The sequence below is a fragment of the Leptinotarsa decemlineata genome, unplaced genomic scaffold, assembly GCF_025532065.1.
Source record: "Leptinotarsa decemlineata unplaced genomic scaffold, Ldec_3_MD MMD2_tig00078346_RagTag_RagTag, whole genome shotgun sequence".
NCBI classification, from domain to species: Eukaryota; Metazoa; Arthropoda; class Insecta; order Coleoptera; family Chrysomelidae; genus Leptinotarsa; species Leptinotarsa decemlineata.
Genome location: NW_027412724.1, coordinates 4,785,178 through 4,808,154, shown reverse-complemented (window position 1 = coordinate 4,808,154; position 22,977 = coordinate 4,785,178). Strand labels below are relative to the sequence as shown.

The following is a 22,977-nucleotide window of genomic DNA, read 5'->3' as shown; positions in this document are numbered from 1 at the left end:
TACTTGGATTATTGACCGTTGCCTGTGGTCTCGTATATTCACAATACGACTGATTGTAACTAGACATTTGATTTTACACAGATACAAATATTTAGTCAGATATCGATCGAACACAGGCAAAAAGTAAAATTCATTTATTATCTATTTCTAACAAATTTATGATGTGACACCTAAATTTTGCAGTGTAAGTGTAAAAATAGCTCTCAGAACCATTTTAACGAAAAATGAATTGTTTTCCAAACTTGAATATAAAACCCCTATGAATTTCCAATCCAAATTGATTTACTCAATACCATGTGTCAACTGCAAAAGTGATAATATTGGTCAAACATCAAGACTACTCAAAGATGGGATTATTTCTCTCAAAAGTGATAGTAGATTACAACCTAAGAGATGTGCCCTCAGTACTCTTAATCATGTTCTTAAAGAAGGTCACAATATGGACTACAACTCGACTAAAATCTTGACAATTGAAAAAAATGAAACTGAAAGATTGTTTCTGGAAATGTCATTCATTTCACGATCAGTCAACTGCCTGAATAAAAGGTCAGATATTAACCACCTCATCGAAATATATGCCTTTTTGCTTGACATTAATAAAAATATACTTGAACTCGAAAGTAGTAATATTTCTGAATTTTTTCCAAAATAAAAATCATAACTTTCACTCTTTTCTACATATATTTGATGAATAATATAATTTGTCTTTCAATAGTCTATTAGGTACATTAGAATCCAATTATCATTCATTTCTCAATATTTTCTTCAATGAAAGAATAAGTTTTCTCTTCATATCACTGAGAATTGTGAAGTTTCAATAATTCCAATTAAAAGTTTTTTTATTAATTTGACATTCGGTTTTCTCATTGTATGCATACTTTAACAGCAGATGTCTCTCATCAGACTTGCTCCAGAAATGTTTCAATGGGGAATGTTCTTCCTGACGAAAATAAAGTAGTTTTCATAAAAGAGCTCTAAAACAGTTTAAACTTATTTTTTCAACCTTTTTCTTTAAAAAATAATTTGAATACTTAAAAAAGAGGAATAAAATAATGCATTCAACATTCAAAGGGATTCGTTTCTATCTCACCATTTGGCAACATCGGTTATAGCTAATAAAGGACAATGAATCTGTTACCTGTATGAGACAAAAAAAGATGACATATTTCAGAGGCGTGCTGTTCTGTTTACTCATGTTCCGAGTTCCGAAACATTCTGTGACATATGACATTTTGTGCACCTAACCTAGCTTCCTATATATAAATAAATAACAAAACAACTGTTGTTTATGTGGCTTGTGGAAGTGGTATTGAACTAAAATTTATATTTTGCCCTAATTGTTGATTTATAAAGATAATTTTCCTTTTTTTAAAGTATAATATCTAGCTACGTATAAATTATTTCAACTTGATATAGGCGCTGTTGCCAATATGTGAATTATTTTGTTCAAACTTGCATTTGCTGTAATAACCAAAATTGAGGAATATTCCCCATTGTTCTATAGTTTCAACAAGGACAAACATACTTCGAACTGAATTCCATGTCTCTCTCAATCTTCTTGATACCGAGCACATAGTGTCATACCGGTAAATTATATTTTAAACACATGCCTCAGTGTGGAATCAAGCTATTCCAGTTCAGTGACTTGTCTGATTATACTAACATGTATCTTTTTACGAATTTCATATCATTTTTCACACGACAAACCTCAACAACAGTGAGTTTTAACTTTGTTCCGTGAATATCAAAATTTGATTATCACCATCAACACCTTTTAAAGCTTTTTCCTGAAGACGGAATATTGAAATATTGGAATGACTTGTGTTATAAGTACACTTCCGTTTTGCTGCTCATCCGAAGATACTTTTCAAGTGTTCTTCTCAACTAGTTAGCAAAGACTGTCCTTCAACTATACAGGGTTTTTCCTAACTACAGTACGAAACTTCAGAGGGTGATTGGTTAAGTCGTTTACGCAATAATTTTTATTAAGTAATCTTCTTGGTTTTTCACATTTTGCCTTCAATCGAGAACCGCCTGCCCGGTACGGACGATGCCCAATAGGGCAAACCTAGAAAAAACTGATCCAAAGGTACGACGAGTACAAAAAAACAACATAAACACAATAACATATAAATCAAACCTGGCAACACAGGTAATACAAATCAAACATAACTTTCTCCCATCAGAAAACATCAAACTCGTAAGACACAGAAAACGGATCAGAACCCGAAAATCAGTTGAACATATTCATATCCGTGAGAACCAGTACTTGTACCTCGCTACACCAGAGGATTGAAGAATTGATTCCAAGTATAACATCAGAAGCTGCTTTAGATCTGGGAACACTATCCGTAGCAGCCTCACGAACACCAGGCCTCCAAACGCGGACTGCGATTCCAAGAATTACATTTATCGGATACCCTGCGAGTGCGGACAATCCTATATCGGTGAAACTGAGAGGCCATTGCAAGTTCGCATTGCCGAAAGCAAAAAACACCCATAGCGAGGAGATCCCTGCAAATAAAGAATAGCAGAGCATGTTTGGACTCATCAACATAACATCAAGTGGGCTCAAGCTGAAATCATCCACAAGAAGGAACACTGGTTCAGGAGAAAATTCAAAGAAGCAAAGAAGTCGCATACATGTTGTCCAACAACGCATTTAGCCAAGCTAGCGTAGAGACGCGCAACATTTGGAAACCTTTAATCAAGTGGAACACGACCACCTCCCGCCAAACGGTCAACTCCCGCTAAAACCAATGGAGCGAAGAGAAGGAAGAGGGGATAAGTGAAAGCACTCGAATGACCTATAAATAGTCAAATTTCAGGGAAATGAGTCCAGCCAATGTCTAGACAACCAACATTCCATAGATCTGTGAAGATAGTCTTTTGGAATGCTAATGGAATTCTTTCTAAAAGACACGATGTCGAGAATTTTCTAACTGAATACAACATCGATGTGGCTCTCGTTCAAGAGACGCATCTGAGAAACGAATTCATTGTCATTCCAAATTACAGATTCTACCACAGAGAACGTGTTGGACGTGCTGGAGGGAAAGTTGGCATTTTTGTCAAACGATCCCTTCAGTGTATCGAATACGGCATTGACAGTGCTCGATTACATGGAACTGAGGCCGTGGCGAAATTCAACTGAGCAGGGGTTGTAACAGAATAATCTCTGTTTACAACCCTCTGAACAATCATTTACTCCCAGAATATCTGGACGAACTGTTGATGGAAAGCAACATTCCGACAATTGCTGCTGGTGACTTCATTGCCAAGCACAGACTATGGAGCAGAGCCACTAATCGAAACGGCCAAGCGCTCTATGCGCATGTTGACAGGCATGAATATCTGGTACTGGGACCAGATGAGCCTACGTACTATCGCGGGTAGACTAGGCCTGACGTACTAGACATCACGCTTCTCAGAAACGTCTCTCTGACTAGCGAAATTTACGTTCTGTCGGAACTGGATTCCGATCATAATCCAGTAATCCTGGTATTGGGGGATGATCTTCCTTCTCCTGATTACTGCAAGAAATCTAAGACGAATTGGGATATCTTCACAACCCAGCTCGGAGAGATGCGCGCCCCTCCTGAGGCACTTCGCTCTCCCGACGAACTCGATGCGGAAGTTGAGCGTTTTGAGCTTTCTGTGAATGATGCGTTCCGAGCGGCCACCTCCAGAGAGGAGGGTCCGCTGAGGAGCTACAATGAGATTCCCCCTCATATCAAAGCCATGATACGAGAGAGAAACCGCCTGAGAAGGCTCTACCAGCAAACCTTCTTCCCAGGAGATGAAATTGCGGCAAGTAGGATGGCCAACCAAGTCAAGCAGGCCATCATTGATCACCGATACGAAAGGTGGGAGGAGCTCTTGGAATCCTTTGAGCCTGGGAGTGACGAGCTTTGGCGAGTCACCCGTAGACTCGAGGGGAAGAAGACTCGGCGTCGTCTACATGCAACGTGCATTGGACGACCTCGAGCACTGGTACCTCGATTGGAAGATCCGAGTGAACCCGAACAAGACTCAGGCGATAACCATGGGAAGATTGCTATCTTCTACGGCCAGAAAAGTGAGAATCTCTGTAGGGAGATTGACTGGTAAGCGCGGGTAAAGTACCTCGGTCTTCTAATAGAGCGTTGGCTCACTTGGAACCCGCACGCACCGTGCGTTAAAACAAAGATCAATTTTACCAAAGCACCTTCATACAAAATTTCGAAAATCATAGCCGATGAACTGAAAAACAAAATCAACAGGAACAACAACCACAGCGTGAAAAATTCAATGGAACTCACAGACAGAATCTCAACGACAAAGGTCAGCCCGAACACTAAACTATTATCATTTGACATAAAAAAACATGTACTCCAACATACCAGTCAACGAAAGTATAAACATCATATCTGATAAACTGAAAGACCAAAACATAAACAAAACCTACATTAACCAAATGGAACACAGTCTAAATAAAATACTCAATCAAAATTATTTCGATTCTGAAGGAAAAAGGTATAAACAAATAGATGGACTAGCGATGGGATCCCCACTATCTAGCATTATATCCGAAATATACCTGAAAACCATGGATGAGAAAATTTTAACAATAATAAAAACACATGATGAAAAAGGAGAATGGTTCAGATACGTTGACGATGGAGTCTACATATCACAAAACAATGGAATAAGAATAGAACAAATAACAAAAGAAATTAACGAAATAAATCAAAAACTATTTTTCAGCATTGAGGATGAACACAACTCAAAACTACCTGGTCATAACCATCGGATATAACCACAACACAAGACAATTTCAAATGGCAATATACAGGAAACCTACACAAACAAGCTCCACCATACCTGCAAGTTCAAACCATCCACCATCACACAAAATGGCTGCCTATAACGCATTCATATATAGAATGTTGAGGATACCACATAGCAATGAAGCCCGAAACAAAGAACGGAAAATCATATACCAAATAGCGAACGAAAACGGATACACCCAAAAGACAATAGATAAATTGTAATAGAGAACAGAATCAAACAAAAAATACAGAAGAAGGATCAAGCCACCCCAACAGACAAAACAACATAACGATGGACAGCATTTACGTCAACATCATATACAAGCCAAACACGAAAATAACACAAAAAATAAACAACTATGGAAAAGAAGAAGACAAAAATCAAAACGGGATATACAGTGTACAATGCTCGGACTGCAACAAATTCTATATCGGCCAAACCAAGAAAAAACTGTTCCAAAGGTACAAGGAACACAAAAAGGCATACATAAACCCAATAGTATATAAATCAAACCTCGCAACACACGCCATACAAAACAAACATAATTTCCCTCCACCAGAGAAAAATAAAACTCATAAAACAAGTCAATAAGGGAAACCGCATTTGGGAAAACTTAAACATCCATAAATTTAATAGTCACAAATCACTTATCGAGAAACAAGTACAAATCAAAACACAACAAGACTCAACATTCAATATATTAAACAAATCAATACACACTCCTAGAATCAGTAAACCTAGAGATGATCCAACACAAAGAATAGTACCTGATGTAATCCAAATACCGGCAAATTTACCTAAAGTACTTGGAGTAGGTACCTGCATTGAGGCGTTCGGACCGTATAAAAGGACATACAACAGGATGACACGTTCAGTGAAGTCGATTGCTGGACACTGAAGTGATCAGACGTGCCGTAGCGATCTTGTGTGTTTTACGCCAATTTTCTTGTGAATGCTCAGCCGTGTTGCAGTGTTTCTGGCTCGGTATAGTTTGGTGCGTTGTGTTGTTTTGAGTGAGCGAAAACGTCTCTGGTGAGTACGCTTGAATATTTCATTTCCGATTCTCTCCTGGTGCTCATCAGCTACTGGAAGTTTTTCAATACTTGTCGAGTCGTAGCAGTATGGAGGAACTGCTTGACAGCCTGATGGCCAGGGACAGGGGTGAAGTAATTACCCTTATGGGTTTATTACTTGACCGCCTGGGCCTGAGTCCAGCAGAGCTGTTAAGAGGCAGCCCTGGGGCGGTAGCCCGGACGCCCTCTGTCCCCCCACCAGGGGTCAGAGAGCTTCTCGAGCGCCCGCCACAGAACACCTCCCTCGAAGGTGCTACTGCGATCACTACTCAAAGCAGAGTAGACACGGCTCAGACGAAGCCGCAAAAACCGGCGCAAAAAAAGCGTCGCCTACCGGAGGAGTTTCCTTCCCTTCCTCCAAAGCCGGCTCCTCCTAGTGCTGCAGAAAGCACTGGAGCAAAGCCGAAAAGGCCAACAAAGAAGACCAAGCCTCGCAAAGAGGCAAGACACAGTGCGTCAGAATCCGAAATATCGACAACTGAATCCTCCATCGACGGAGAGATGGAAGTATCGGTCTACGATTATGAAAACAAATCCGAGATCTCTCTCGCCACCATACAGGGTGGCCCGAGCAAGCAGGTTGGAAATCTCAATGACTCGGACAACATCCCCCAACCCCGTCCGCGTTCTGGAGCGCCCCAAAGCGCAAAGAAAACCCGCGTTCCCCCAATTGTCGTTCGCCAGAAGGACAAGTGGGTTCAATTCACGAAACTAGCCACTTTCCACAAGGTGAGCTACTCGAAAGCGGTGAACCTGGCCGACGGCATCAAGGTTCAGCCTTCGTCGATAGAGGACTTTAGGAACATGTCCAAACTCCTGGTGAGGGAAAAAATCCCCCACCACACATACACCTTACCTGAAGACAGGCAACTCAGAGCCGTCTTCAGAGGAGTCCCAGAACACCTGGAGACTGCTGACATCGAGGACGCCTTGGTAGAGAAAGGCTACCAACCAATCTCAGTGTCCCGTATGATGCGTGGAAACCGCCCGCTTCCTCTGGTTTGGTTCAAGTGAGCCAAAATCGGAAGAACATTTATGACGAAAGGGAATTGCTCAACGTTAAAATCAAGGTTGAGCCCCAACATCAGAGGACACTGGTCGGACAGTGTCACCGATGTCAGCGGTTTGGACACAGCCAGAGAAACTGCTTGGCCATCCCTATCAGGTGAATGCAAAAAGCCTAGGGCAGAACCCCCTAAGTGCAACAACTGCAAGGGGGTGCATACCGCGAACTACCGAGTTTGTCCTGAGTTCCCCAAGGTTCGCAGGAGGACCAAGGTAGCAGCAAATGCCCCCCAAAAAGCATCCACACCTGGGAGGCGTCCTGCCGGAGCATCTGGCACGCGCCCGGGGATGAGCTACACAGGAGCGGCTAAGAGCGGCAACACCTCCGCCAAGCCGACTCCAGCACCTAGAGATCCTAGTCCGTCGAAGGTTAGTGACATCTGCTCCGCTCTGGACCAGATGAAGAAACTCTTCACTCAGTTCCCCGTACTCGAGAAAATGTTTACGGTGAACACCAGCGTGATAACTGAAACTTGTTAATGGCTAGACAACCAACATTGCCTAGCTCTCTTAAGGTTGTATTTTGGATTGCCAATAACATCTCAAATAAAAAACTTGACTTCACGAATTTCCTTACAGAACATAACATCGATGTCGCTCTTGTGCAGGAAACCCACCTGCACAACGAGCCTTTTGGTATCCCAAACTACCGTTTCTACCATAGAGAACGAGTTGGACGTGCTGGAGGAGGAGTTGGCATTTTTGTCAAACGCAATCTTCCTCACGTACAATTCGGCATTAACTCGGATCTGTTACACGGCACAGAAGCCGTGGGCGTTGAACTCCAACTGAGAAGAGGTCGTCATAGACTAATCTCAGTCTACAACCCTCCGAGGAATCGTTTACTCCCAGAATCACTGGATGAACTGCTGTTGTCGACAGATACCCCCACAATTGCTGCTGGTGACTTCAACGCCAAGCACAATCTGTGGAGCAGAGTCACCAACACGAACGGCCGAGCGCTCCATGCGCATGCTGACAGGCATGAGTATCGAGTGATGGGTCCAGATGAGCCTACGTTCTACCGTGGGGATTACAGACCTGACGTGCTTGATATCGCACTACTCAGGAACGTCTCCATGTCCTGCGAAGTGTACACTTTGTCGGAATTAGACTCAGATCATAATCCAGTCATCCTGATGCTGGGTGATGATCCCCCTCCTCAGGAATATCGCGTGAGATCATCCACGGATTGGGAAGCCTTCAAGGCTCATCTAGTGGAGACACCTACAGACCGCGAGGCACTTCAAACTCGCAACGGTCTCGACGCGGCAGTGGCAGATTTTGAACTGTCTGTGAACAACGCTTTCAGAGCAGCCACAACCAGGACGGAGTGTCCTCTGCGAAACTATAATGAGTTTCCTCCTAGGATAAAGAACCTTATCCGAGAGAGGAACAGACTCAGACGAGTTTACCAGCGGACCCTCTATCCTGGGGACAAGACTGCTGCTAACAGGATGGCCAACGAAGTCAAACGGGCCATCATTGATTACAGAAACGAGAGGTGGAGTGAGTGTTTGGAATCTCTTGAACCTGGGGATGATGTGCTATGGCGAGTCACCCGCAGGCTCGAGAAGAGGAAAACCGCCCCCTCCCCTCTTCACGGACAGCGCGGTATCTGCTACTCCCCCGCCGAGAAGGCGCTGGCCTTTGCAGACACAATGGAAAATCAGTTCCAACTTAACGTTGATCCGGACGATGATATTGACCGTGATATCCGGCTGGAACAACGAGTTCAGCGTATCCTCAGGGAGAATGACGACGACGTGATCCGTCCAGCTTCGGAGGAAGAACTGAGGGGGTATATCAGAGCCGCCAAACCAAAAAAGGCTCCGGGAATTGATTCAATCAACAATAGGTTGTTGAAGCAGCTCCCGGAGAACTTTATCAGATACTTATTAGATATAATAAATAGCTCAATCGCCCTCAGATACTTCCCTCGAAGATGGAAGCATGCCGTAGTTGTCATGATTCCGAAACAGGGCCAGAACCCGCTGTTTCCCCAGAATCACCGACCGATTAGTCTGCTTTGCTCAGCGGCTAAGCTGGCTGAACGTGTTGTGATGCAAAGGCTAACTGAAGAAGTTGAAGACCGAAATGTTCTGCCTGACGAACAATTCGGTTTCAGGAGGGCACACTCCACCGAGTTACAGGCCTTGAGACTGGTCGAAAATGCCATCTCAGAGCTGAATAACAGGAAGACTGTCCACCTAGTCCTCCTGGATATTTCAAAAGCCTTCGACCGTGTATGGCACGAAGGCTTACTTCATAAAATGCTCGATTTCGACCTGCCTCGGGGCCTGATCCGGTGGATTAGGTCCTTCCTGAAAGGCAGATCATTTCAGGTCCGAGTTGAAGGAACCCTGTCTCCGGTCAGGGAAATCCAAGCTGGAGTGCCTCAAGGAGCTGTGCTGTCTCCACTACTATACAGCCTTTACGTGAGCGACCTTCCGAGGTTCAATCACGTGAAGACTTCCCTATACGCCGATGATACGGCTCTCCTCGCTTCTTCCATGGGACAAGGGTTGGCGGTCGTCTACATGCAACGCGCATTGGACGACCTCGAACGCTGGTACCTACAGTGGAAGATTCGGGTGAACCCAGACAAAACTCAGGCGATAGATTTGGGGAGGCGAAACGTTTCTCCAGACACAAGAGTCACGATCTCAGGCAGGGAGATCGAATGGCAAACGCGAGTCAAATACCTAGGTCTTTGGGTAGATCGCCGACTCACCTGGGCAAATCACATTGATTACATCAAAGGCAGGTTGCAAATGAGGACAGCCAAGCTCTATCCTCTAATAAACCGTAAATCGAAGTTGAATCTTAAGAACAAGATTTTATTATACAACACGATGTTCAAGCCTGTCATCATGTATGCTTCAGGCGTTTGGGGACAAACCGCTCCGACAAATCTCTCCATTCTGGAGAGATTGCAAAACAAAATCATTAGGATGCTGGTGAATACTCCATGGTTCGTGCGGAATGAAGCCATCCGCAGAGATTTGAAGCTGTTAACCATACAGCAGTCCATTCAGTTGAGGAATCAGAGAGTTTTCGAGTCAGCGGAAACTCATGATAACCCATTAGTTAGGGAAGCTGTAGATTACACTATAGACGACCCCACTCGATTCAGAAGGCCCCGTCGCTCAGTTGAGTGAAGGCCCCACGACGTCTGTTAAAATGAACAGTTTGTTCATCAATACCCCAGTCAGGAAGGGGTACACAAGGCCAGAGCGGCATAGATGTCATTGACCTCTATGTCGTTAGCAAAACAACACCTTGAGATTTGAACCACTCGCCCCCATGGCGAAAGACAGTTTAAAGGGTACGGGAAGAGATTTTCAACCTGACACATATCAAGATGGATTTCGTCTGACACGTTCAGTTTGAGTAGAGCCTAGATAAGGGGTATCCAAACTACGGCCCGCGGGCCAAATCCTGCCCGCCAGTGTCATCAATCCGGCCCGCGACAGCCAATGATTACCTAATTGTTGTTACTATTGCTGTGATAACTTGAGTATCTAAGTTTAAGCATATTAATAACTAACAAATAATTGAAATGAATCACAGTAAAACACAAATGAGATTTATGTGATTGTGATTTTCCATCGACAATACTTTGCAGTTGTGGAAAAATTTTACTTGTACCAATTATCAAAAGAGATTTCAGATGCTCATCGGTTAATTGAGATCTGTAAACATTCTTTGTGTACTTCATCTTGGAAAACGTTTTCTCACACAAGTAAGTAGTATCAAAAACAGAAAAGAACCCACGAGCAAATTTATGTAAATCATCAAATTGTTCCAGTGGAAGACTTATAAAATTCCAACAAAGATCAATTTTGATATATGTTCTTAAACATATCACTGCACCGTAAATCAATAATTTCCATTTGGACTTCCGGAGCCAGGGTTTCAATGTCAGAATCAAAAGGATTTTGAAAAAGATTAATTTCATTCGCAATGACATCAAACTCTGCAAAACGAGTATCAAAATTCATCTTCAAAGCACTCAAATTTTCGATTGCAAAATTGACGGGAAATTCAGTCTCTGTAGTATGGCTGAATATTTCACATGTTTCAAAATTTGTGAAACATTTTTTACGTAATTGCGATTGAAATAGTATTATTTTCTGCCTGAAGGATTTGGTATTGGTGTATAAATCAGGGAGAAGCTGATTTTCTCCTTGCAATCTCAAATTCAGTTCGTTCAGTGCAGTGCAACCACTCCTTTATTTTTACCATACATATTTTTGCCTCCATCAGTTGTTATAGATTTGAAATTTCTCCATCGAAGATTCTTTTTATTGTTGGCATTTTTAACTCCCTTAAAAATATCTGCCCCAGTTGTGCCCTGAATACTATCGATATCAAGAAGTTCTTCATACACTTCATAGCTTTCATCTACTCCGCGAATAAAAATCAACACCTGAGCATTATCTGACACATCCGTTGACTCATCCAATGCTAGAGAAAACCACTCATGATGTTCATTTTTGTCTGACAGTTGAGATGATATATTTTCTGCGATGTCTTGCACCCTCCGAGCCACGATGTTTGCTCACAAACTGACACTTTTAAATAAATTTACCTTTTCGGGGCATATTTTTTCGGCTTCTGCAATCAGCATTCTTTTATCATTTCTCCATCGGTGAATGGTTTTCCGATTTCAAGAGCCATACGAAAGCTGGCGCCAGTTGCAGACTCTTATTCAGTATTCGCTTTGATAAACAAAGATTGCTGCAATTTGAGTCCGCGTTTCAAAGCTTCAAATTTGATCTTCCGCAAACTTTCTGTAGTTTTATAGTCTTTGAAAACAGCTATGGTTTCATTACAAATTAAACATAGCGTCTTATTACTGGACTCAATCACAAAATACTGAAAGTTCCATTTTTCTTGGAACGTTCTGCATTCACTGTCGATTTTTCGCTTCTTTCCCATACTAACAAATCACACATAAAAACAATAAGTCAAATCAAAATACTTTTGTTGACGGGTGTTACTTTATTTCACACTAGACAGTTTCGCTTCCTTCGCCTTTCCTACGCAGACTAACTCGCAGTTGCACCGCTAGCCCTTTTATATGCATTATTACTGCCATTTCGAGGTGATCGGAATACACTAGCTAGAACCAGAACTTTCTCGAACCAACGCGGTAATTCCAAATATTTAATTACGCCTAATGCCACCTAGCGGGTAGCTGAAAAAGATTGTACATAGTACCACTACTCGCCACTAGATGTCGTTAAGTGTCATAATAAACCATAATAATTGAAATGCAAAAAAAGCGTAAGTTTGCTTAGGTCACGCACTTTGCGACTATCCTAGTCTAGAAATATAGTTAAGGGCAGAAATTGGCCCTGAAAAAATCATTATGGCCCGAAGGCTTCAAAGTTTGGAGACCCCTGGTCGTACTGTCATAATTAAATAGAAGTCATGAAGCTTTATCTCCTTTTTGTGCCTTACATTCAATATATATATATATATATATATATATATATTTCAATATTAAATTCTACAAAAAGGATTTGAAACTTTATATCTTCTATTAATTATCTGCGAGCGCTTTCGACAGTTGGTAGTACTGTCATCATCTGGCACTCCTCAAACTGTTCTAGCAGTTAGCAAATCCTTTTTGTAGAATTTAATATTGAAATACTCAAAATAAAGGAAAATTAGTTGCATCAATCATAAATATATATATATATATATATATATAATAATACTCACCGCTGAATAATACTCACATATTATATCTCAGTACTTCATTTTTTGTTGCTATTGGTTTTTCTTTCAACAGATACACCTTTATGGACATGTAAAATTGTCTGACTAAATCATCATATTGATTTGTTCTATAAGTTGAAAATTTCTCTCTATCTTCATCCAAAATTTCTTCATCTAGTCTCAAATAGTTCTCATTATTGCTTTTCCATTCGTTTTGAAGAAAACGTAAGACTACCAAATTGGCTAGGTAAATTCGTCTTTGAATTTTCAGTATTCTGAAATGAGATAAAAGTTTATGATTATTGATGAGAGTTCTGTAATCCCGATCTATTCGGGTATTGTCGACGTACTCTCTGGTATTGAGGTAGTATTGCTTTCCTAATAAACCGCAACTTCATGCTGAATTTTTAAGGGGATACCTTTTACTACCATAAATATTATATTTTCCAACCAAGTACACTAAGAAGGAAGTGAGTCAGTAAAATAGAAAAAACTTTAAGATTTCGAAAAAGTGTTGTGTTATTACTATACTGTGTGGTCTTCATTACATAGTTCTGTTATTCGTCAAATAATTAATAAATAGCTACTATGCTATAGCTACGTTTAGCTACTATGAACCAATATATTCTTATAATATAATTTTTTTATGAAAGCATTTTTTGGCTTTGGTATGATGAAGCTTTTACTCTACCATACCAAAGTTTTTCGATCTATTTGAATCACTTTTATTAATCTACAAGAATCTAGAATTATAACGGTGTCAGTTTGTGTGCGTTGTGAACATTTTATTTTTAAGTGAATATTGAAAAGGAAATATTCATATTAAGATGAGTGAACACTTGAACGCGTTTGCGTTCGTAAACCTATTGAATAGGAATCAAACTATTTCACGAATAATGATACATATGTGAATCCTCTCTTGTAATATTAGGTGCATTCCGTTTAGTTCGTCTCAATTTATTCCAGATACGTCCGTCCTGCCAAAAGTAATTCGCTCTCTCTGCTCGATTGTCGTATGTCGATACAGGATACTGAAATACACATTTTTCTTTAACGTCCTATTATTAGTTAAATCACGGTTTATATTGTTTCTTGAATATTTTACAAATGTTTCTGACTTTAAATACTCTATACAAAATTGTACTTGGATCATTATTTCTAGAACACCCTCATAGAAGGCAAGATTGCTTCATTCCACCCAATACTTCAAATAGCGCACACAATCCTGATATGTCAGCGAACGTCAATTCATGCGTTTTTTTGGAATAACCTCACTTATTTGTTTCTGAGAAAAAATAATAGTATTGGCAACATCGACCATCAAGGATAAATGACAAATTATTAAAAATATTGAGCATTGGCACCTTCTTGCGGCAACGTCAGTCGACTTGCGGTCTACAAAAATTTCTGAAACAAAAGTGCATCCTAGCATTCACCGATCAACAGACATGTCAGATCCAGCATTGCCAAGCTGATGGGAATACAACCTCATAATATGGCCAGTAAAGACTGGCTAATTCATTTTTTGTCAAGCAAGAAAGATTCTACGTCTTTGCTCTTTTCTACTGCTGTCACGTTTCGTAAATTCCACACTTTTTTTATTATCTCGATTTGAGTTTCTAGTAGTACCCGTTGATCCAATTTTTTGTTGACATTGACATCAGGAAATCATTAGCAAATTGTGTGAATTTATTTCTATCGATATGGTTCACTTAAAAGAAAATAAATATGAAATTATTTCATTTTATAGACGAACTAATTGCTAATAATTCTCCAGATAGACCAGTTTCTTCTAGTTACATGAGCAATGTTGTGCAAAAATTCGCTGCTTTCAGCTCGTCTGTAAAACATTGAAGCTTGAAATTCAAGTATTGTGTTGAGTGTGGAGAATTATATAGAAAAACTGAGATATTTTTTGGACTTTTACAGTTTTATTTCTACTATCTCAAAAACAATTATCCTGTCATATGTGTAAACAAACTTGTAACTAACAAACTCAAATTGACATAAAATATACAACATGTTATAAAATCACAAACGATGCTGCAACTCTCGAACTCCAACATTCTCCCACCTTTTGCAATGTTGAATTGCAAAACAGCTAACTCATATATCGATCAGAAATCTTGACCAATCGTCCTGACCCAGTACACACACAGGGACGGCTTTCTCTGGAACCCTTTCTTCTCTTGTTTGCTTTACTGATTTGGATGATCTTCTTTGGTTGTTTCGTCTTCATACGGAGTTACTTTGGGTCGTTTTACGAGTTTGCCTAGTATTTCTGGTTCTCCATTAGAGTTTGAAATTTCTAGTAGGTGGATTCGTTGAAACGGGCGTATTAATTCACCTGTAGCTAATTTTATTCGAGCTACTCTGGCAATCTTGTCCTTTCCGGGGTAAATTTCTATTATTCTTCCCATCGGCCAACTAATTCTCTTAGTATTATCAGATTCAATTAAGACTACATCACCTATAACCAACTTATTACATTTTCTTTGTCCTAAATGTACCAAATTTGCCAGATATTCATTCCTGAATCTCTCACGAAGATTTTCTCGAATTTTCTGCAAATATCGGAATCTCTTCTTGATGCTTGTTCTTCCAATTTGATCTATATCTGGTACTTCTGAGGTTGGGATGCTCTGTAGAAAAGATGACGGTGTTACGGGAATTAGTTCATCTGTATTGTCCGAAACGTATGTGAGTGACCTTGAATTTATAATCGATTCGCAGTCAAAAAGCAGTGTCAGAAGTTCTTCATAATCGACGGTTTTCTTTCCTAGATTTCTTCTCAAAAGTTCCTTGATCATTCTCACGATACGCTCCCACCATCCACTCCACCAGGGTGCTGAAAGGACGTTGAATTTCCAGGTGATTCGTTGAACTGATGAGTGTTTCAAAATTTCTTTCCAATCTAAGTTTTTCATTTGGTTATTGGCTCCCACGTAATTGGTTCCGTTATCGGAATAAATCACTGATACTCTTCCCCTTCTAGCAATAAATCGTCTTAGTGCCTGTAGAAAAGCTTCAATTGAAAGAGACTGCACTAATTCAAAATGGCATGCTCGATAAACGCCACAAGTAAAAATAACTATCCAAGCCTTTTCACCATTTTTCAAATACAGAGGTCCTGCAAAATATGTACCGGTTATCTCGAAAGCTGCGGAAATTTTCAATCTATCCCTAGGAAGTGAAGCAAACGGAGTTTCTAATGACTCAACTCTGTACCTTTTGCATACAACACACTTTGAAATAATATCTTTGACCATTCTTCTAGCCCCAATTATCCAAAATATCTCACGAATTGTTTGCAGAAGCACTTGCACTCCACAATGACGAGAAATAATGTGGTTTTCTTCATTTAGTTTTCTCACAATGATATGTTTGTAAGGCAAAATAATAGGAAACTTGAAAGACTGGACATCTTCAGAAAAATAAAGTTTGGTTTTTACTCCAATTAATCCACTTGCATCCTTAAAAATATTGATATTGGATATTTCTACACGAGTTCCAAAACTTTCATTTTAAATAATTTAAAGTAGACAAATTTCCGCCTTAACAACTTCCTCATTCAACAACTCATCATGATGCATTTTCACTCTACGACATCTTCCAGAGAAACGAATCATCCATGCAACCATTCTGACTATTTTCGAATACTTGGAGAAATAATTGAATGAAGCAGAAGTCACATCGTTTTGGCTAACTAATTGTGAAAACATATTTCTTCTGCACTCCTCATATGCCTTTTCATCCGAAAAATGTTGATCTAATACTGAACAAAACTGCATGTCTTTATTGAGCCACTCAGGACCCTCACACCATCTGGATTCTAATAGACGCTCACAACTACATCCTCGGGATGGGAGATCAGCGGCATTCATATCTCCCGGAATATGATTCCACTGATTAATATTTGTGCTTGCTCTTATTTCATTTACTCGATTCATAACAAAAGTGGTCCATGTGGGAACAACTGTAGAATCGTTCCAAAAATAAGAATTCAATGTTTTGAAATAATCAACCTTAATTACGAATTGATATAGCCTGCTTCCTATTAATGCTGCTAATAATTCCAATCGTGGTAAAGTGACATTTTTTATGGGACTTATTCTCGATTCAGCTTGTAATAGATGACTGTGAATGTTTCCATTTTCTTCTATACGTAGAAAAATGCAAGAGGCATACACCAACTTACTTGCATCACAAAAAATATGCAATGCATTTCGCTAGGATTGATTCAGTTTGAATGGGGCACGTGGTATGCTACAGAAATGCAATAATTGGATTTCTTTGAGCCATTTTCTAAAATTTTCCATAATTTCCTCAGATAGTTCAGAATCCCAATTTATGTTTAACTTCCACGTTTCTTGTAATAGTTTCTTGGAACTAAAGTTACAGGGCAAGGGAACCCAATTGAGTCAAAGATGCGTTGTGCTGCTGATAATAACCCCTCTTTGTAGTTGGAATGTTTAATAATTCGTTTAATACATGGACATCGCATGACAACGTATCATTTTCGAAATTCCATTGTAACCCCAGTACCGAAGTTATGTTCCCTTTTATGGGTAATTCTTCATCATTTTCTTGAAAAATCTGTGGGCCATTGTGAACCCATCCCCTTAAATAAAATTCACCAGATGACATCAATATTCTAGCTTCTGAAATGAATTTTTCCAATTCCTTTCTAGTATTAACACTAGTTACACAATTATCTATATAAAAGGAGTCCATGAGTTTCAAAGCTGTTTCTTTTAAATTTTCAGGAGACATTTTCAAATGGTAAAATAGTGTAGCTGCTTGCAAAAATGGACTTGATGATATACCAAAAACTACTCCAGTGTGGCGATAAACTATCATTATTTTTAATGAAGAATCTTCCCACCAGAGAAATCTAAGAATATTTCTATCTTCTTTAGCTATACAAAAATGTCTTTTTGATGTCAGAAATTACTCCAATCATCCCAAGTCTGAATTTGAGAAGAATTATTGGAATGAGTTCAATAATGGTTGGTTCCCTTCATTAGACAACTATTTAAAGAATTTCCGTTTTTATCTTCAGATGATGCATCAAACACATGTCTAATTTTTGTTGTGAAACTTGAATCTTCCATAACTGGATGATGCGGAATATAATGTTCTCCTTTATTCTGTATATCAGTATGTATTTGTTCAATAATTCCTTTTTCCACTCCTTAAAAACTTGGTTATACTCCTGATATTTTGCTAAATCATTTAACCGTTCAGTAGTGGAAAAAAACCTACTCTCTGCAATTTCTCCATTATCTAATAATTTAGGGTGATTATCGATTCACGGTAACTTTATTTCATACCTATTTTCTTCATTACGTTGTATTGTTTTTTCAAAATATTCAATTGCCTCCACTTCTAAAATTTCCTTTTCCTTTATATAAACTGGATCCCTTATCCCCAAAACATCTGAACTCCACAAATCAGAAAGTGTACTATCATTAAAGCAACAAAGAGTTTATATTGTGTTTTTCTGGTGATATGATCCCATTACTGTTCACCCAAAATGAGTTTCAACTGCTACCAAATCATCAACTTTCTCTATTCTACCTGTTGAGAGTTGACCATAAATATCCGCTACGAGAAGTAAACTGATTTCTTAAATTTTTGTTTGAGTATCAGATATGATTATATTTTTCTCTTTCAACAAATTGATTATTCGAGCATTTTCTAAACGTGGCACAAAACTGCTTATTTTATTTTGTTCCCAAGCTGATAGTTCTAATTGAAAAGAATAATTCAAATCCCCAATAGTGACATTATATAGAGTATGGGATTCAGGAGAAGATTGTTTTCCGCCGAAAACGATTTATATAATGATTTCCTCTCGAATTTTCCTTAAATTCATCATTTTGGCTCAGTTAGAAGTAATATAGGAACGTTGTGATGCGGAATCTAGTAAGGCTCTAACAATTTTTGTACTTGATTCACTATAAAAATTCACAGTAATGGTTTGTAAAAGAGTACCTGTAGTATTGTTACTGATCATGACATTTTCTATATTGCTACTTTCAGGGGTAGTGGAAATTTCCGTAGGTATAGAATGCTTGGATAGTTCAATAGATAAATCACCACATAATATAGGATTATGTCTTTTTTGAAACAATTTCTTTTCTTTCTTCAACAGAAAATGACCTAGCTTTGATGCAATCTTGGCTTGAATGAGATTTACCTTCACAAAATAAACAAATTGGAGCTTTCTTACCATGTTTTCCTATCGAAAAAATGGTGGCAGCTGTGTGAAGACTAGGCTCACCTCAGGTGTATTCAATTTTCTCAGTACATGGCTTACTTTTCGTCCAATTCTTTGTGTCCTTTTCAACAGCAAAACTGGTTTTGGCTAGACTAATGCGTTCTCCACTTTCCACTTTGGAACGGAGAAAATTTAATAAAGTATTTAAACAATTAATAGATTTATCTGTACTAGAACCCAAATTATTGGCTTTGATATTGCTCCTGTGTCTCTCTCAACCTCTTAGAACATCTTCTGGAAGGGCAGATTCGGCTAGTGGAAACAACATAGCAGCATATTCATCACTAGTTACTCCTGAAGCTCTCAATTGTGTCTCTAATTTGTCGAATAATGACATACCTGATTTGTTATTGGTGGCCTGTTTCAATACCAAATTCAACAGTTCCCTGACGTAAACCTCTACAAGAAATTCGTCTCGTGCAAACCTGGCTTTCAGTTGATCAACGGCTTTTTCGTAGTTGGTTGCAGATGGGAGAAAACTGTCAACTAAGTCTTTTGCTACACTACCTGGTTTCATGGACTGCACTAAATATTGGAATTTGTCTTCATTATCAAGCTCAGTGTCTTCATGGATTTTTCGAAATTGCCCCCAGAATCCAATCCATTTTCGAATATCCCCGTCAAATTTTTTCTCTATTTTTAGCAATTTGAAATTTCACTTGACATTTGATGTTCCAATTGAACTGGTATTTCCTATATCTTGATTCGGTATATTTACTAGGGCAAACTCGCACTTCGACCTATACATTATCAAATTCTCACGAAACTTTTCATTCTCTTCATACTCCTTCTCGAACTCTTCATCATCTGTTGTCACCATTTGGATTTCCTCATCAATGACGAATAATCTGGACCCTTTATTTTCAATCTGTGTCAATAGGGCCAGTATACTAGGCTTTGCTATCGGCTGGGCATTCAGTTCCAGTTCCAGTTCGTTGCATAATTTTTTAAACATTTTCCTCAAGATACCTCGTTCTTTCTTCAACCTTGATGGATTCTCCACGTATTGTCCTGTCACGGTGGCCATTTTATGTTGAGTGTGGAGAATTATATAGAAAAACTGAGATATTTTTTTGGCTTTTACAGTTTTATTTTTACTATCTCAAAAACAATTATACTGTCATATGTGTAAAAAACTTGTAACTAACAAACTCAAATTGACATAAAATATACAGCATGTAATAAAATCACAAACGATGCTACAAATCTCGAACTCCATCATATTGGATGAAATTGCTGTTCAACGCAGCAATCATTACCTGATTCAGCGCTGCTATAGGTACAGGAAAACTAATAGTGTATGAAATTTCACCGAAAACCAAATGGAGATGACCCAGATATTGAATACTGTAGTTTTATAAAACATGAAACATTCAATTGGCATACAATCCAACTATCTCCATCAAATATGTTTCAGTGATGAAACGTTTTTTAATAGACACAACTGCCGATACTGGAGTGATCACAATCATCGATGGATTGGAGAACCCCGAATACAAACTCCTGAGAAATACAAAACACAATCACTACAGGAAAATCCTTAAGTCGCTCCAAGAGCGGTGCCTATACGAAAGTAGCGATTCACGTTGGATTTGAATTGCTGGAGATTAAATCCATTTGGAAAAACGTTCTCATGAAGTTTATTCTACATAACCGCAGTTCTCCAAAAGAAAGATATCTCAAGCAGTGAAGTTCTAGGTGTACTGAGTTGAGCCTCGAAACGATGAGCAGCCACAGTCCATCGCGTATTTCCGATATGTACCGCTCTTGGTGGAATCAAATGTACCAAGTCACTTGAACACCTCTCGTGGATGGATCTGTAAAACATTGACAAATCTCCAACCTTTATTCGATTCGATATTCCAGACTATCAAGGTTGCAAGTGATGTTCGTGTCTTCAGTCAGGTGGATGGCTCGTTTGAGGATGAAATCCAGCAGCTTCAGGGTATGTTTGGGAGCGGAGCTCCTTACATGAGAACAATACTCCAAAGAAGGTCTGATCTGAGCTTTATAAAGCATCAAAAGTTGCTGAGGTGTGTACAGTTTTCATTCGAAACAGGCTTGGCAATTCCAGCCAAGACAAATTGATGATATATCCAGTTTAAAGACATTTATCTTTTTGGAGAAAACTGATGCATGGGTTTTCATGGCATCGAACTGAACCTGGTTACTTCCACCCGAATTCAAAATCACCTCTAGATCTTCATTGAGATGTGCAGCATCCTGCTACAGCCGATGTCCTGGAATCCAAATGGAATGACGAGACAAGTCTACTGTGACTTCAAAAGCATAAGTTGATGGGCTAAAACAAACATTTAGCCAGGGAAAATTTCGGAAATGGTCTTGAAAATCTTCCTACTCAGTAAGCTATGTAATGCCAAATTTTGCGCGGCTAAGATTGTTCCCCAACATTTATTGGTGATTCACTCAACACTGAAATGTGTTTATGATCAGAAGTTTCAAATGGAGACCTTACGGTGACTGTGGAAATTTCTTGATTTGTTGTTAGGTATAGATCCAGAAGACGAGCATATTCTCCATCACCATCAAGAATCCTGGTTGGCTCACTCATAATCTGATAAGTACGCTACTAACTGCGAAAGCCTCAGCTTCGCGATCTTGTTCGTCGTTGATATTTGAAAATTTGAGCCAGTCGATATTGTGGACATTGAAGTCACCAAATATGGAAATTTCGGCGCTGAAATGATTGATTGCAGAAAGTCAATGGTGTTTGCAAGTGAAGAGAATAGTGCCCTATATTGTGTATCGCTTAGTGGTCGATAAACGCAGCATATCTAAATATTAGAAATCGTATAGGTATTGCATATACTCTGGCTATTTAACATTAGCTTGCCTCTTTTATGTTTCATTTGTTGTGATAGTTATCAACTTTTTGGAATGTTTGTATTCTACACATTTCTACTAAATCAGTGTAATTCAAACCTACCTCCTTTTTTGTCCGAATGCCCAACGTAATCCATCAATGAATATGGCTGGTATTATTTGGTAAATCAAATTGGTCAAGAAAAACATATAAAAACAATTCGTGTACATGAAAGAAATAGGCCAAATATATGTTTCTGGTGGATTGTCAATTATAGCGTCCACGTTTTTGAAACTGAATGACACCGATAGAAATGCATCCGAGGCAGCGTTACAAATCAACACATCTTGAATCTGTTTCCTGAAATTAAAAAAGAAACTATTGAAATAATCTATACAATTTCATCATCAGAAATGGATGAAATGAATTAATTCAAATAAAACGAATTTAATAATTCTTGATGTTTTCTTATGAAGTAATCAAATAATATCACGAATACTGGTCTCACACACTAGAACTACAAACTCTTCTAGACGAACGTTTTACCATTTAGGTTGGCGTCATCGGTATACAGTATAGTTTATCTTCTGATAACGCCAACGTCTTCAGTGAAACGCACGACCAGAAGAGTGTTGTAGTTCTGGTGTGTCCGGCAATGTTCATATTGTATTCGTTTTGTGGCAGAGTTTTCAGTTCTTTCTTTCAGTAAACCAACAAAACTCAGTCGATATTTCCCATAAAAACTACATGTAGCAGTTATTTTTTTTGAAATTGAAAGTAAATGTTTTCTGATTGCATAATTGATTTTGGGAGTACAAATACATAGTCGTACAGTCATACGGTCGTACAGTTAATTAATTTGTATAAAATCTGGAAATAAGCACTAAGTAACTTACAGATCAAGAGTAACAGATACAAAATTTAATTATTTAAAATATTTTACAGGACTCCACGCACTCGTCCACTCCATAAGTGACATTTTTTTGCAATTTGGTGACTAATCAAAATACTTTTTCCAAATACAGCCCTTTCTCTTGAAGTGCGTTTCGCTAACCAAGTTAGCATGTAACCAAGTTATATTAAAATATTTCCTCATAACTACATCAATTTGAACGAACTTTCAATTTAGCGAAGAGCATCATTGAAATGAATTGTTATTTTTAATTATTGATTTCGAAAATGCATTCGTG

The 22,977-nt window shown here is 38.9% G+C and overlaps 1 protein-coding gene across 3 annotated transcripts in view; it reads right to left on the bottom strand.

Annotated features, from left to right (window-relative positions):
- LOC111504881 (putative fatty acyl-CoA reductase CG5065) overlaps positions 1-22,977 on the bottom strand; it is a 53,700-nt gene that overhangs the window by 416 nt on the left and 30,307 nt on the right. Inside the window, exons 6-7 of one of the 3 annotated variants that reach the window (XM_074185827.1) lie at positions 21,911-22,147; positions 12,684-12,955 (exon numbers count right to left, since the gene is read on the bottom strand). In XM_074185827.1, the coding sequence (XP_074041928.1) occupies positions 12,697-12,955; positions 21,911-22,147 (496 nt within the window). In that variant the 3' untranslated portion in view covers positions 12,684-12,696. The remainder of the gene's footprint in view (positions 1-12,683; positions 12,956-21,910; positions 22,148-22,977) is intronic. The other 2 variants (XM_074185826.1, XM_074185828.1) reach the window with 2 other exon arrangements.